General features: G+C 41.0%; 1 protein-coding gene across 8 annotated transcripts in view; it reads left to right on the top strand.

Annotated features, from left to right (window-relative positions):
* Nucleotides 1-13,600, top strand: part of EPB41L5 (erythrocyte membrane protein band 4.1 like 5) — a 55,897-nt gene extending 42,297 nt beyond the window's left edge. For 6 of the 8 annotated variants that reach the window (XM_058839313.1, XM_058839311.1, XM_058839314.1 and 3 more), the window contains exons 19-26: nt 3,636-3,764; nt 4,316-4,377; nt 5,031-5,141; nt 5,702-5,795; nt 6,726-6,803; nt 7,609-7,650; nt 8,039-8,172; nt 8,841-13,600. In XM_058839313.1, coding sequence (XP_058695296.1) covers nt 3,636-3,764; nt 4,316-4,377; nt 5,031-5,141; nt 5,702-5,795; nt 6,726-6,803; nt 7,609-7,650; nt 8,039-8,172; nt 8,841-8,898 — 708 coding nt within the window. In that variant the 3' untranslated portion in view covers nt 8,899-13,600. The remainder of the gene's footprint in view (nt 1-3,635; nt 3,765-4,315; nt 4,378-5,030; nt 5,142-5,701; nt 5,796-6,725; nt 6,804-7,608; nt 7,651-8,038; nt 8,173-8,840) is intronic. The other 2 variants (XM_058839318.1, XM_058839312.1) reach the window with 2 other exon arrangements.
* The last annotated feature ends 62 nt before the right edge of the window (nt 13,601-13,662 follow it).

Here is a 13,662-nt window from a genome sequence, read left to right as displayed (position 1 = left end):
GGGTCTCTAAGAAGATTAGTCAGTAGACTGTAGGTCCTGTTAGCTGAAACACTGCTTCTACATAAACTAAAGTAAATGAACACAATTTATGTAAGAATATTTTGCCCTGTTGAGCTCCACTTTGGTTCAGAGAAAGAGGGGAAAAACATTTAATTCATTGAAGAGAATGAACCGAGACTGTTTCAGTGGTTTTTAAATTGTGGCTGATGTATAATACGCAAGCTAAGATTCCTGTAATGAGCTAATCTAACAAACAGCTCCCAGTACAGAGCAGTCACAGTCATCCAGCTGCTGTCACATGAGTAACTTTAAAGGTTGTAGATACTGGGGAGAGAGTAACCTGATTAGAGAGCAAGAATATTTGCATAACCGAGAATTATGCATCAACAGCATGCCAGTAGGTGAGTAAGACAGTTCAGCTTTCAAGAAAGAAGTGCGAATTATATTAGGAAAATGGACGGTTAGATCATTGGAGGATTTTTTAAGGTAGAAGAGATAGAATAAAACTTTTCTGCCTATGATGTAGCTTACCAAGAAGTCACTTGGGGGTGTTTGTTTTAAAAAGATAGACAAAGATTAGAGTCTCTCTGCATACTGGAAATTCCCAATGCTTCAGATTGCAAAGACATGTAGGTTACAGTAGCGCCAAATGAGCACACCCTTCAGAGAGGAAGGTTTATGGTTTGGAAACCAGTCCTGAAAAGAGTGGCTTAAAAGTCACTATTAAAAATATTTTGTTTCCTGTCTTTAAAGGCTGCTTTAGAAAACACAGAAGCTTTCATTTATGGTGTTTGTTATAAAAGGTACCTATGGGCTCTTCTCCTGTACTTACTTTTCTTCTTAATCTATTAGTAAAATAAATGTTTGTGGTGTCCTCTTCTGGCAGAATTGTATGGGACTGCAATATATCCACTAAAACCTAGCAATAAGTTTAAATCCTGGAGCTTGCTCTTATTTCAGAGGGAATGCAATATTGCAGCATTCTCTCTGAGTGTGTGTGATTACAAATTTCAGCACATGTAGAAACTGTTACAGTACATAAGAGGTTTGCTAAAATGCATTGGGGAAAAGTGTTACCCTTCTACTTATGAAGGCAGAGCTGTGTCCTAAACTTCATTACACTTATATGACAACTCACTTCAGCTTTGTTAATTAAAAATCTTTAACTGTTTTCCATCAGGGGACAGAGATGGCCTGACAATTCTATACTTGCAATCAATCAATCCTGATTGATTTCTTTGATAGGGAAATATTTATCTAGCTACCCCTGCTCTTCTGGAGAAAAAGAGGAAGCACGGGAATGAATGCCTTCATTCTTCTCTGCTGTTCACTGCCAAAATCTGTTGGGATGGAAGAATGCGACTTTGTCCTTTCCCAGCTTTCACTAGTGCAGTGACCAGATCTGACAAAGAGAGCAAATAGCTTTAAATACACCAATGCTCTGCTTTCATCAGCTTCTGAAGGGAAATGAACAATAAAGGTTCACCCTGTTTGCCCATGTTCAAAGTCTGCTCCCAAGTCAGAAATGCAAGAACATGAGGGTTTACTTTTTCTGAATTTGTTGTGGTCTGTAAATACATGGAAGTTGCTCCAAAATGTGCCTGTATTAGGCTCCAGCTTCCTGCACAAAGTGATTTTTAGTAGCACCAGGAGCACAACTCAGAAGCACAAAGGATTGGGATCGTATGCCTTCTTGCTGCCTTTAATCTTTCCTTGCCTTTTTGCATCGCTGCCTAGCTCCATGTTTGATTGGAGAACACAGTACAAGTGTAGTTTGTCTAGTCCATGGAAACGACAAACATTCCTAATGAGCTAGAATAATGACAAACCCTGGCAGCTTTACCGTTTTGTGTGAACAATGAAATGTCTTGTAAATTAGATATCTTGAGGCATTAGCAGGTGCCGGATGCTTTTCCCTCTAGCTACATGCTTTTTTCATTAAAAAAGCCTGTAATACACCTATGCTTTTTTCAAGTGCAAAATAGGGTTGAAAAAAATGAGTCATTAATATTGGGGGAGATATTTCCTTGGTGGTATGAAATTTATGCTCTATTAAAATATTCTGTAGTAGTACTAAGCTTTTCAAAAGTAGGGAGTCTAATCGTTACTAGACTAGAGTGACCTAATTAAATTGATTGTTCAGGTGGGGGAAGCTGAGAGGAAGTTAAACAATAAAATGGTACTTCAAGCACCAGTGTAATGACGTGCTCAGTTAAAATGATCAGATTTATTGTATTAGTGGAATAATGCATTCAGAATGCTTTGCAGGTACACATGGCATCTGCTTCAGTGAGGTCCAGCATAAAGACTTAAAGATTATCACAGTTGGGTGCTACAGCTGTACAAATAATAATAATTCAGTTGTAATTATTTCTTTTGGCAATTTCAGCAGCTTCTCTAAGATAAAAGTACTTATATGTTTAATAATTGTTGATCTTCATGAATTATGTGAAGGTGCAGCTCTTAATATCTGCTGGCAATAGTCATTAGCAGCACTTGATTTTTGGTCCTCATAGCTTTTTATGTTGATGTGACCCTTGCATATTTTGTGAAGTTCATTGCTGACTGGGTCAAAATTTGAAAACAGATTCTCCTTTAGAAAGTCTCCTAAGAACCTATTTGGATATCCCAAAAGGTGACTTAGAGGGAAACAAAAAAAGGAAATGTTTTTCCCCACTCTAAAGACCAAATAACTGTAAGTTCTCACCAGTGTCTCCAGGGAATGTAGAAAGCTGAAGGTGGATGGAGAGCTGTGGGGGGACTGGTGTTCACCTCTTTTTATCTCCTCTGCTCTGCTCTCTCTGTGCAATGGGCTTCATTCCTCCTGGGCACTCTGCAGCTGGTGCAGGTAGGAGTGCAGCAGGTTTGTCCCTGCTGGGGCAGTCCTGCAGCACTTGCCTCCTGAGAAGAGTCTGCCCTAGACCATGGCATATGGTGAGGAAAGCAGGACTCTGTCTCCCCCTGCTGAGTCATAGCCTCAGAAGGAAGGTCAACAGGGTTTAGTTTTCACTCAGCTAATTAACTTCTGCCACTAATCAAATAGCAATTAGTAGATTGAATGCTTAATTAACATTTTATAATTAAGAAATGCTGTTCTCATAATGAAATATACTGTAGTGAAAGGTATCTCGTTCTTACTTCTCTTCGTTATGTATCTGGCTGCCAGTTTGCTCTGATATCATCAGTGGTGGGAGAGGTAGTAGCACATTAATTAAACTCTTGGTCTAACTCATAAGTGGATTTTAAATTAAAAATCTTCCCAACTTGCATTTGAGAGTAAATTAACAACTTTTACTTAGGCTATAACTTTTACTAGCATGATATAATGGCTGTTAGGTTGATCTCCTATCAGTAAACTAGGCTGCAGTTTTAGGATGCACTTCATTTCTTGGTCGCTGTATTTTTTGCACAGCAGTTTGCATATCCACATTTAAGCATTGTGCTTTTTTTACTTTATGTGTTGCTGTGACATTACAACTGGGTTCCAAAATCAAGGAAAATTGCTTTTTCATTTCAGTATAAATCTGCTGACTTTCCTCTGGCTTCAGAGCCTTGTTATTTAGAGATGTTGATAAACTTCAGCCCAGACTTGTCTATGTGGAAACTGCTTCTGATAAAGATGTTTTCATGTCTAGGATGAAGTGGTGAAGTTGACAGATAAATGTCTTAATAATGCAATCGAGAGCCCAGTCGTAGCAGCAAAGTGGCTTCCAGCAGATCTCAAAAGCAATATCCTGAAGGCCCAGGCAGAGGCAGGGCACAAGGTAAATACTCAACTGAACGAGCTGTGACGCTCTCAAATGTTTTATTTCTCTTCAATTGCCTGATATTGGAGAAGGTGCCTTGCAGATAAGGGTGTTCCAAGAGTCTTGTCCAAGGCAGAGTCAGAAGGCTTTTCAGCCTTTCTCCACAGTGATAACGGTTCCCCGAGGAGGAATTTCTGTCCTTGATGATACTCAACAGGTAACAGGACAAGACCCTGTGCAAGCTCTGGTTTGAGAGGTCATTGAGACAGTAACCTCCAAAGGTTGCCTTCTAATCAAGCAATTATTCTGTCATTAAGACTGGGCTTCTTGCATATTGTAGTAAATTCCTTAGCAAATAATGGTGTTTTATTTGGCTTTGTCGGTGAATTATTTTTATTTCTGCACTGAAGTTGTCACATGGAATTGATGTTCTAAATCCCTGAGCTGTAGATGAGCAGCATGTTTTTGTGCTGGGATAGAGACACTCAGCTCTACTGTGAATCTCAGAAGTGACGCAAGATGGAAACAGGTATCAGAAATTTATGTCTCTGTTAATTTCTTCCTCTCAGGTTGGAAAAGATGACAGCATGACAGGTGTCAAGAATTCCAACATTCAGGAGGCTGCTGCCAGGTAGTGAATAGATTTGTAAGAAATATGTGGTGTAGTTACCCCACTACAGAACTGAGAACCTGCAGTTTAGTGTGGTATGCTGGTGGCTCAGTCATCATTGCATTTTACCTTGCAGAGGCTACCTTAACCTCCCAAGTGTGAAGTGGTTTTGACATGAAAACCAGGGTTATAACTGCTAAATTTTATTATATACATGATAATACAGATCCTTTTTATTCTCCTATATGTGACGACTATTTTACAATGGCAATTTCAATCTCTAATTATTTCTGAAATGTGAACAGCTTCAGTGTGGGGAGATGGATGGGTCTGTTCACAGTAGGTGTTTACTGGTGGAGAAAAAAAATTGTATACAAATCCCTGACAGTGACAATTTCCTGAGAATTACTAAATATGAAATGATTGCAGGCTCCAGTGGGATTGCAGGCATTGAAAAAGTTTAAAAGGTTGCAACATCTAACTTTTTAACCATTTGTGAAGATACACACGTGGCAGACCTCAAAGAGGCGAGGGTAATACTATAAATAAAGTGTACAAATAAAATGTACATTAGCAGCCCCAAAACTTTATTGTAACAAGTGATTCATAAAGAGCTTTCCATGGAAGGTTTTACCTGTTTTCTGTTTTGTTTGTTTTTTGTTGGTTTGTGCCAGGAACATTATGCTGTCAGGCAAATCACAGAGCAGTCCCTCAGCAACCAGTCCGGTATTTCAAGATCCAAGAGAGCAGCTGAGAGCAATCCCTGCTTCAAATACCTTTGTTCCGTAAGTGATTCTGGAGAAACGTGTTTCTGGGGTAAGAGGACCACGTGGAGATTATGATGAAAAGGTCAGAAAAGATGAGTAACAGTTGCTGAGCATTTAGGCTGCATCTAACTATGCAGGTTTAGGGATGCATTTTTAATTAATGTTACAGCAGTTAATCAGTGTAGGTCAGGCCTCAGGGTGAGTATCCTTGCAAGCAGTAAAGTGAATCTCTCTCATCTTCTGAAAGGACTGAGATTCCTGACATCCTGCTGCCCCTGGCTCTAAAGAGAAAGATAAAAGGATGACAGGAAAGGCTTCAGGCAAATTAGACACAACAGCTGAAGAAACTCTTTTGAGATAGAAGACTTCGATACTGTTGGGTCTATACACAGCTGTAACTGGAACTGTGAGACAGAGCAGTAATCTCTGGAGGTAGTTGGAAGGCATTTACATTAACATACGAACATCACTCTTGCCTGCCACCGTGGAACTGGTGTCAAGGTTTTGAGCTATCTGGGAAGCAGTCCTGTTCGATGCTATCCAGGCAGGGTGCTAATGAGAATGTTTTCCCCTTTCAGTAAGACGTTGAATGAGGACAATGCTGACTCTAACCACGAGGACCTGCTAATTCCAGCTAATCTAGCTCCAACTGAGGAGGCTGCTGTTTCAAAGGTATCGACACCTGCCAGCCTGGAAGGTTTCTATGTGACATTCTGAGCTCCCGATGCCTTCAGGCAAGCCCAGCAGACCTTGCTGCATGCCTCTCATAACTCTGTGAATGCCAGGCACTGGGGAATGCCAGAGAGTGCTTTCTGAAGCAGGCAGGGACACTGCACGATCTTTCCAAAGGCCATTTCTGTGTGTCCCTTCCGGTTCTTGGCATAGCTCTTATTTTTCTAAACTGGTTGTTTTTCTCACACTGGTGGAGAACCCCATGCATCCCAACGATTTTATGCTCCAGTGAGGAGACTGTAGGGATGAAATTCTGACATAGGCAGTTCCCATCAAAAGAACCACAGAAGGAAAAGTTTAAATTTAGATGTTCATTTGTTATATTCTAGTTTCCTTAAGGTAATTTTTAACTGGACTTCATGAAGAGCACAGATTCGGGGACTGATTTTCTTTTGTCCCTCTCCAAAGAAAAGCAGAGTCCAATAGCGTTGGACCTGTGCTGCCTTTACTTGAGCCAACTGACAGGTTGTTCTGGATGACCAAAACACCCTGCCCTGTAGCTGTTTGGCCTCTAAACCAGTATTACATAGTTGATCCCACTGAATAATCATAAATTTCACCGAGTTCAAACACCCCACTCCAGACCTTGCTGACCTTTCAAATGGTGCAGTACCCCACTTTCACAGAGGGGAAGGGACAATTTCACTGCTTGCTTACAGGGCAATGATATTGTTTCCAGTTCATTAATGAGAATAAGGGAAATTTAAAGGCTATTAAAAAAGCTCAAACAGAAAGACTTGAAAAAATAGGCCTGGTAAAAAGTGGTGTTCGTTAAAGATACTGGTCTATAACTCAGGGAGCCACTAGAGTATTCAGTAGACCTATGTGGTTACTACTGGGAATTCAATTAAAAACTGATTTATTCCATAGAGCACTCCAGATGACCAGGACGTTTCCTTAACATCACTGACAGAAAATCTAATTGACTTTACAGAAGCCACACCTCGGGTAAATGTATTTCAAACCCAGATTTCTTCCTTTGCACACAACCGTGATTTTTACTCATGAACTCTTCTCTGGCTTTAGTGTCTGTCTGCCACACTTGGATCTGCAGCAGTGGGAAGAAGTGATGGACAGGGATCACTGCTCACATGGTCCCCACCTGCAGGGTGGCTGGTGTAGGGGTGTAGATTTTACAGCTTTGCAGGGGAAATGAAGGAACCTGAAGAGTGAACCTGTATGTGTGCCACAGGAGCCTCTAGTACGGTTTTGCTGCAAGTGCCAACCTGCTTCTCACACTTTTGGGGATACCTAAGGGTTCAGTAATACATAATTCAAAAATTATATGGGAAGATGTCTGTGCATATGTATATGTCTGTATATATATATAGATATACACACAAATACTTGAAAAGTAAACTTGTAATACTAATCAAGCCTTTCATATAGATAAAAGAAATCTCTTACAAACTATGCTGGCAAAATGGAGTTACACTCTATGCACCAAGAGAAATGGGGAAGAAGGAGGACATTTACACTCTTCACAGTAGTATGCTCTGGATTAAGGTTGTCCCCAAAGCACTAAAAGATGATGGATTCTTTCCTTTGGAAGGAAGCACTGAGTTGAAACTGCTCCCAGTGAGTGTCTGGCTCTGTGCTCAGTGGGTGCCACAACTCCACTACTGTGATTCAAAGGCTAACGAGGGGCAAATATCTGAGATTGTTTGGGGGAGGTTTTGAGAGGCAATGCTATTTTGATAACGTTCTCAGCTACTTTCCACCTTTTAATTGAGCTTTTGTTTGCTTTCTGTAGGTGTCTGCTCACCCCATTGTAACACCGAGGTGGCTAGTGCCAGTGAGTTACTTGACTATTTCTTAACAGAGAAAAAAACGAAAGCTTTCATCATGATTAAGAAACGGGAGTTCAAGTTAAATAATAAAATGCAATAATTTTTAATAGTTTGAAGGTCTATGAAGTAATGTACCAGACCAAACATAAAGCAAACTAATTCAGCTGGAGTAAATTAGACATAACATACCCTGTTAATAGTTAAACTTCATTTTTGCTATATTATACTGCAGATAAATGCCATCAAATTTCTTCAAGAATTTGTATTTAGTAAAGCCCAGACTGGAGTTTAATGAATCCTATTTTTGCCATTTATAAGTAAATCATATTGAAAAATTAGCTTTTCTTGTCCTGGCTGGTGTTTGAGTTTCTTATTTCATTCTTCCCATTTCAGACAGGACTGATTTCCAACGGGCCTTTGGGAAATAATGTTGCCTTATCTTTGAAGGCAGTGAAAGGCAGCACAGAGACCCTGATGTCCTCAGCTGGATTGACACCATCTCAGCAGACACCCGAAGTCCTTGTGAGGTGAGCGCATCCCACAAGTCTGTGTGGGCACTCATTGCTTCCACTGACATAGTTACAGTGCCTATTTAGACACAGTGCCTTGTTTTGCTGTGCTAATATACTGAAGTTCTGTCTCAGTTTTTAGCAATTGAAATATTACAGATAAACTGATGTCTGTATATTATAATTTCACTTCAGTTTCTTTTCTGTTCTTACCAGTTCTAATGCCAGACGAAAGTTATGGTAGAGAAAAAGTTTCTGAGAAATCTCTTTACAGTGTTTCAGTACCTGCCAGAGGATTGGTGGGGGTGGAGAGGGATGCCCCCCAGTTACTTCCAAGTTATAAGGGTGTCAGAAAACCAAATTGGTAGAAGCCTTTTCCCTTGCTATTCAATGCTGCCATGCTGATGAGGCTGAATCATGGCAGTGACAATCAGGCCTTGCAGTGACTATCTTTAAAGAATGGCAGTGGTGCTACTGCTGCATTGTTTAAATTGTTTAAATTTCATTCACTCAGTTTGCTTTTCTGGAGTTGTCCATTAGAAAGGTTTGTCCGTTGGTTTCATTAAGTTTCAAGGGGAGCAGCCAAGAATGCTCTTTGAAGCAATACTCCTCTCATGTAATCCATCATGGCAGACCTTTTTGGAGGAGTGTATTTACAGAGACTGATTTTTTTTTCCCCCTTTTAGCCCAGTTACTGAGGATGCTACAGTAAGAACAAAATGTTTACTCACCACTGAACTCTAGAAGAAGGAGTCTCTGAAACTCTCACCTTGTGAAAACTCAAATCTTCTAACATATCTCCAAGGGATCCTTCCAAAAGACTTGCTTGGGATCAAATTCGTGCTGAACAGGAGTCAGACAGCTGGCTGGTTTGCCAGGATCCAGGAAGAGACTTCTACATTTATCACAATCTAACTGGAATTGCAGCATGAACCGGGATGTAAAACCAATGCACATTTGATCTTTTCCCTCAGAAGAGGTGAAATGTCATGCTGGAGCTAGTTCTGAACTGAGGAAAAGAAAACAGTTGTGTTCTGCTCGTGCTGAGTTAATTGTTCCTTACACTGAGCTGGCTCTGGTGCTGCTGGAAGGTGTCACAGAGCTGTGGGGTGTGAGCACGGGGGCGCTGATGGCTATGGAATAATGAACATCGCAGGGATGAGGAAAGCTCGCAGGGCCACCTCGTGGCCATGCCCTGCACAGGGCTCTCCATGGTGGTCATTGTCCCATACAGCCAAGGACATTTTCTTCTGTGTGATTATTCCCTCTGATTTTCCTTCATTTTACCATCACATATTCTTAGTTTTGGCCTTAACCCCCTTAATAATCATTGCACACCCTGTTACAGTACCTGGAAAGTGTGAAAATCTAGTCCATCAGTGACCAGCTATGTAGACTGGATTTGAGCTGCTGCTCGTTGCAACCAGGAAAATGCAAATTACTTGCCAAACAGCTTGTAGCATTAGCAGAACACAGCAGAGTTCCCACATTTGACACTGATCATTTAATTTCCTACATGATTCAAATACATGCATTTTAGACTAGATATCTGTATGTTTTAAAAGCCAAAGCAGTGAAGATGTGAGTGCAGCTTACTTCAGGAACTGTTTATTGGTCAGCATTGTTGTCTTCTAGGACTAGAAAGGAAAAGAATATTCTTGTTTCTCTTCATGCTGTTTGTGGGTGTTTTTTCCAGATGCTGTGCTTCAGGAATACTTACCAGGTATTTTTGCAGCATGAGGGTATAACTAGATCAGTTCTTAACACCACTTTGAATCCTGTTCCAAGTGTCATCTAATAGTAGCATATGGAACAAATAGTAGAATGACTAGGGTGAAAACAGCAAAAAAGGATTAAATATTCCTGTAAGCAATTCACTTCTCTGTAGAAGGAAGGTAAGAGCACACCCTCCACAGAACAGGTGAAGGTCTTTGGGTGCTCAGGTGAAGTTTGGGTTACAGTGCATACATTTCAGGGATCATTTCAGCTCTGGGCAGCAGTATCATGACATGGACCCTGGGGATATAGCCTATGAAAAAACGCAGAGTCAGAGGGAGGAAAAACAAAGATGATGAATCCCACATCTAGCAGGGAAGCACAGATGAAGCAACGGTGATCTTTCTTTCTGAGGAAGAGGTTTGTACATATGACTGGGGTTGGAGGGTATTTTCTGTGTAGTGCTGCTGTTTGTAGATACTTATATGCATGTGGTTCTCAGAAACAAATGTAAAAATTGGTTCTGGAACCTGTATGCACAACTTCATTTCTGCCCACTGCCTGCATGCACGTGTCTCAGTGTAAACAAAGGTTTGGACCAAACCACTACGGGTTCTGCAAGTGAGCTGGGCCCAGCAAGGCTGCTGCATTCAGACCATGGTGTTCATGCTGCTGTCACTGTCATGCTCTTCTTTGCAAGGTGCTGAATGTGAGTTAATGGAGAAGCCACATGGATTTTACGTGCCCCACTGCCATTTCTCAAAACCCCTGAGGCCTTAATAGAGGAATGTAGAGACCAGAGAAAGCTCCTAGGACTGACATACCAGAATGACTCTGCAGGCAGTGAGTTGCAGCCATTGCCTCAAGAACCAGGAATTCAGGATTGGTGGCAGGTGCTGCGGGTGCCCCTCCAGACAGCATCCAGGGCACATCCTGCTCCAGCACTGCTGAATGAGCAGAGCTGCTGCCCCAGACCAGGCACAGGGCTCAGGCTCCCAGTCCTTCAGCTCTCATTGCTATTTCCACTAGCTCTCTCCATTGCTACTTACAGTTGAGTATTGGGGTTTTTTATGCTTTTAAGTCTGAGCCTTACAGGTTATTAAAACGTAGAAGATTCCCGATTCAAATATCAAATATCTAAATCTGGATTAATAATGCAGTTGCCAGCAAAGTTCCTGCAGGAAAAGGGAAGCAATGGCTGCAACAGTCTGCTTCCTGCACAAAGCCAGGACTGTGTGTGGAAACTTGGCGCTTGCTATTCATCTGTTTGCTCAGCAGCTGAGCTGGCATTCGCCAGCTACATGTGTTGGGTTTGTAAATAGACAGAATGCAGTAGCGTTTTCTTAGGCATGTTTGATATTTGGCTCTTCCCGTTGGGTTCAGGAGCTCTGCGAACTGTCAGCTTGAATCCCTCCCAAAACTGGAATAACAGAAGTTTGCAGTTTTCCAGCACTGCTTGTTGAATACCATCCTTAGATTCCTCCCAAGCCATCACAGCAAATAACAAGTAAATAGCGTGTGGTGAGTGTATCCTCTAAAAATCTAAATGGTTCCAAATAACCAACTGTTATTTCAGCATGGTCAGGATAGCAGTGGTTGGAGGGGAATGTTGTAATTACACACATGCACACACAGAGAAATGTCAAAGGGGTGAGGCTTTCCTCAAATTTCAGAAGACTTAATATTTGAAACTTCACATAAAAATGCAAACATTTCAACTGGTAAATTGGGAGCTTGCAATATCTAATAGATTTGGGGCTACAAACCCAACTCTTCCCATCAATATCTGATACTTGGAGCAAATATTCACTCAATTTATTTTGATGTAGCTTGCTTGGCTAACCAAATTATTGCTTATATAGGGAGCCTGGTGAGACTAAGGTGACACAGGTTTGTAACCTGATGTTAGGCATCACTGTTCTGCTTTGCAGCTAGAGGTACTGTGTTACAACATGACTAACAGGTAACATAGCATTACTCATCACCTGCCTTTTATCAGACACAAATAGGCATAATAGTTCCTACAGTTAGTGTTATAAAGTATTAGTTAATGCCTGTTTGCTACTGAGGAAAAAAGGATTTTCCTACCATTGCTATACTATTGATTGATTTGCTGTAGGGTCCAAGCATTTTCTTAAAGTCTATTTTTTTGTATTATTTAAAGAGATTTATAAATAAAACTTTTGTGTGAATCTGGTGTCAGGATGTTGGCAGGTCTGATAACCACTTAAAAGCTGTAAGAGTTGACAGGAATGGATGAATGAATGAATGCTAAGTGATAGGATCTAAAAGTAAAAGTGATTTTACTCCAGTCACATTCTTTGATTAGTGTAAAAGGTTTTATAGAAATCTTGGTGTTTATAATAACAGCATCCCAGCCTTTATCTCAAACTGATTAACCAGAGAGAGATGCATTTCACTCTCACCCATTTAAGGCCATCAGAGTCTGCATGTGCTGTGTGCATTAGGCTTAGGAAATGGGCATTAAAATGTGGGAGCTGAGGCTTTCTTACACCAGAATTAAGGGAATGTCTTCTTTAGTTCAGTGGTAATAGAGTTTAATATTAGGTAAGTTATGTGACATAAATTACCTACTTACGTGTTAATCAGTCATGATAAATGATTTGGCTTGATTGTATTTGATACTAAATTTAAATTTTACTCATACTTTGTCAAAGACAGACAGCTTTGTAAGACAGTTTTGGACACAACTTCGGCAAGAAAATTTGTAGCCCTGTTAGAGCAGCTCAGGTGAGCTGTGCAGCTATGTGTGGGTCTGTACAAACTGCTTGCAGTCCTTGCCTGCTCTCCCTTTGTCTGCACCCTGCTCCTTCCTTCTCATTTCATGAAGCAAAGATATGCTGTTGGGATGAGTGTGTCCTTCACAAACCGCGCTGGATGTATTTTTCACATTGTGAACATACTCTGGTACAATCCAGATCTACTGGTGAAGTGATAGCAGCTCTGTTCCACAGCCAGCTAGCATTTAAAACTCTCTCTGGGCACATAGTGTTTCTGAGTTTAGGAAGTTGTAGTATCTATATACATATATATATATACATATACATGTAGCTGTTAGACACTGTATTGTCACAGCTTTCAAATATAGCTGGACAATCACAGCTTTTCAACCAAAAAACAGACCAATATCTGCTAATGGCCTTTCAGTGACACAGGTGTAATCCGGGTGTGTTTGCTCCAGGTGCTGGCAGCACAGACAGGAGTGCAGGGCCCTGCTCACTGTCCCTGCTGGCCTGAGGAGCAGGCACTGCCGGCAGCACTGCCACACCCACAGAGCCAGGAGCCACAGGATTCTCCTGCAGAATTCACCTCCTTTTGACTGTTTGGCTTGAGCACTCTGCTCCATAAACACACACACAACCCCCCCACCTATATAACTGGACAAACTTATTTTTAAAGTATGTAAGAATATTTTTTTTAGCTAGATTTGTTTTGTTAAAGCCGCACTAACTACTGTATTTTTACTTTTTATATGTAAAGCTTGGCAATAGCTCTCAATGTATAATTTATTTGTTGGGTTTTTTATAAAACAAAATGCACCCTCTTGCTTCTGTTTCACAGCGCTGGTGACGTATGAACTGTGTTAGGCACTGCACTGAGATCTGTATTGAAACTGTACATGGGAACAAGTAGATCTGTAGTCCACTCAAACCAGTCTTGGAATGTTTATACTATAGTTTTGTCTTAAATACACCATGTCAGTGTAAAAGTCTTGCAGAGTCATCTTTAAGCCCCCTGCATTACACTGGCACAGCACTAAGAGCTGAGGCT

Source organism: Poecile atricapillus, chromosome 5, assembly GCF_030490865.1.
Source record: "Poecile atricapillus isolate bPoeAtr1 chromosome 5, bPoeAtr1.hap1, whole genome shotgun sequence".
Lineage (NCBI taxonomy): Eukaryota > Metazoa > Chordata > Aves > Passeriformes > Paridae > Poecile > Poecile atricapillus.
This window is presented reverse-complemented; position numbering and strand designations above follow the sequence as displayed.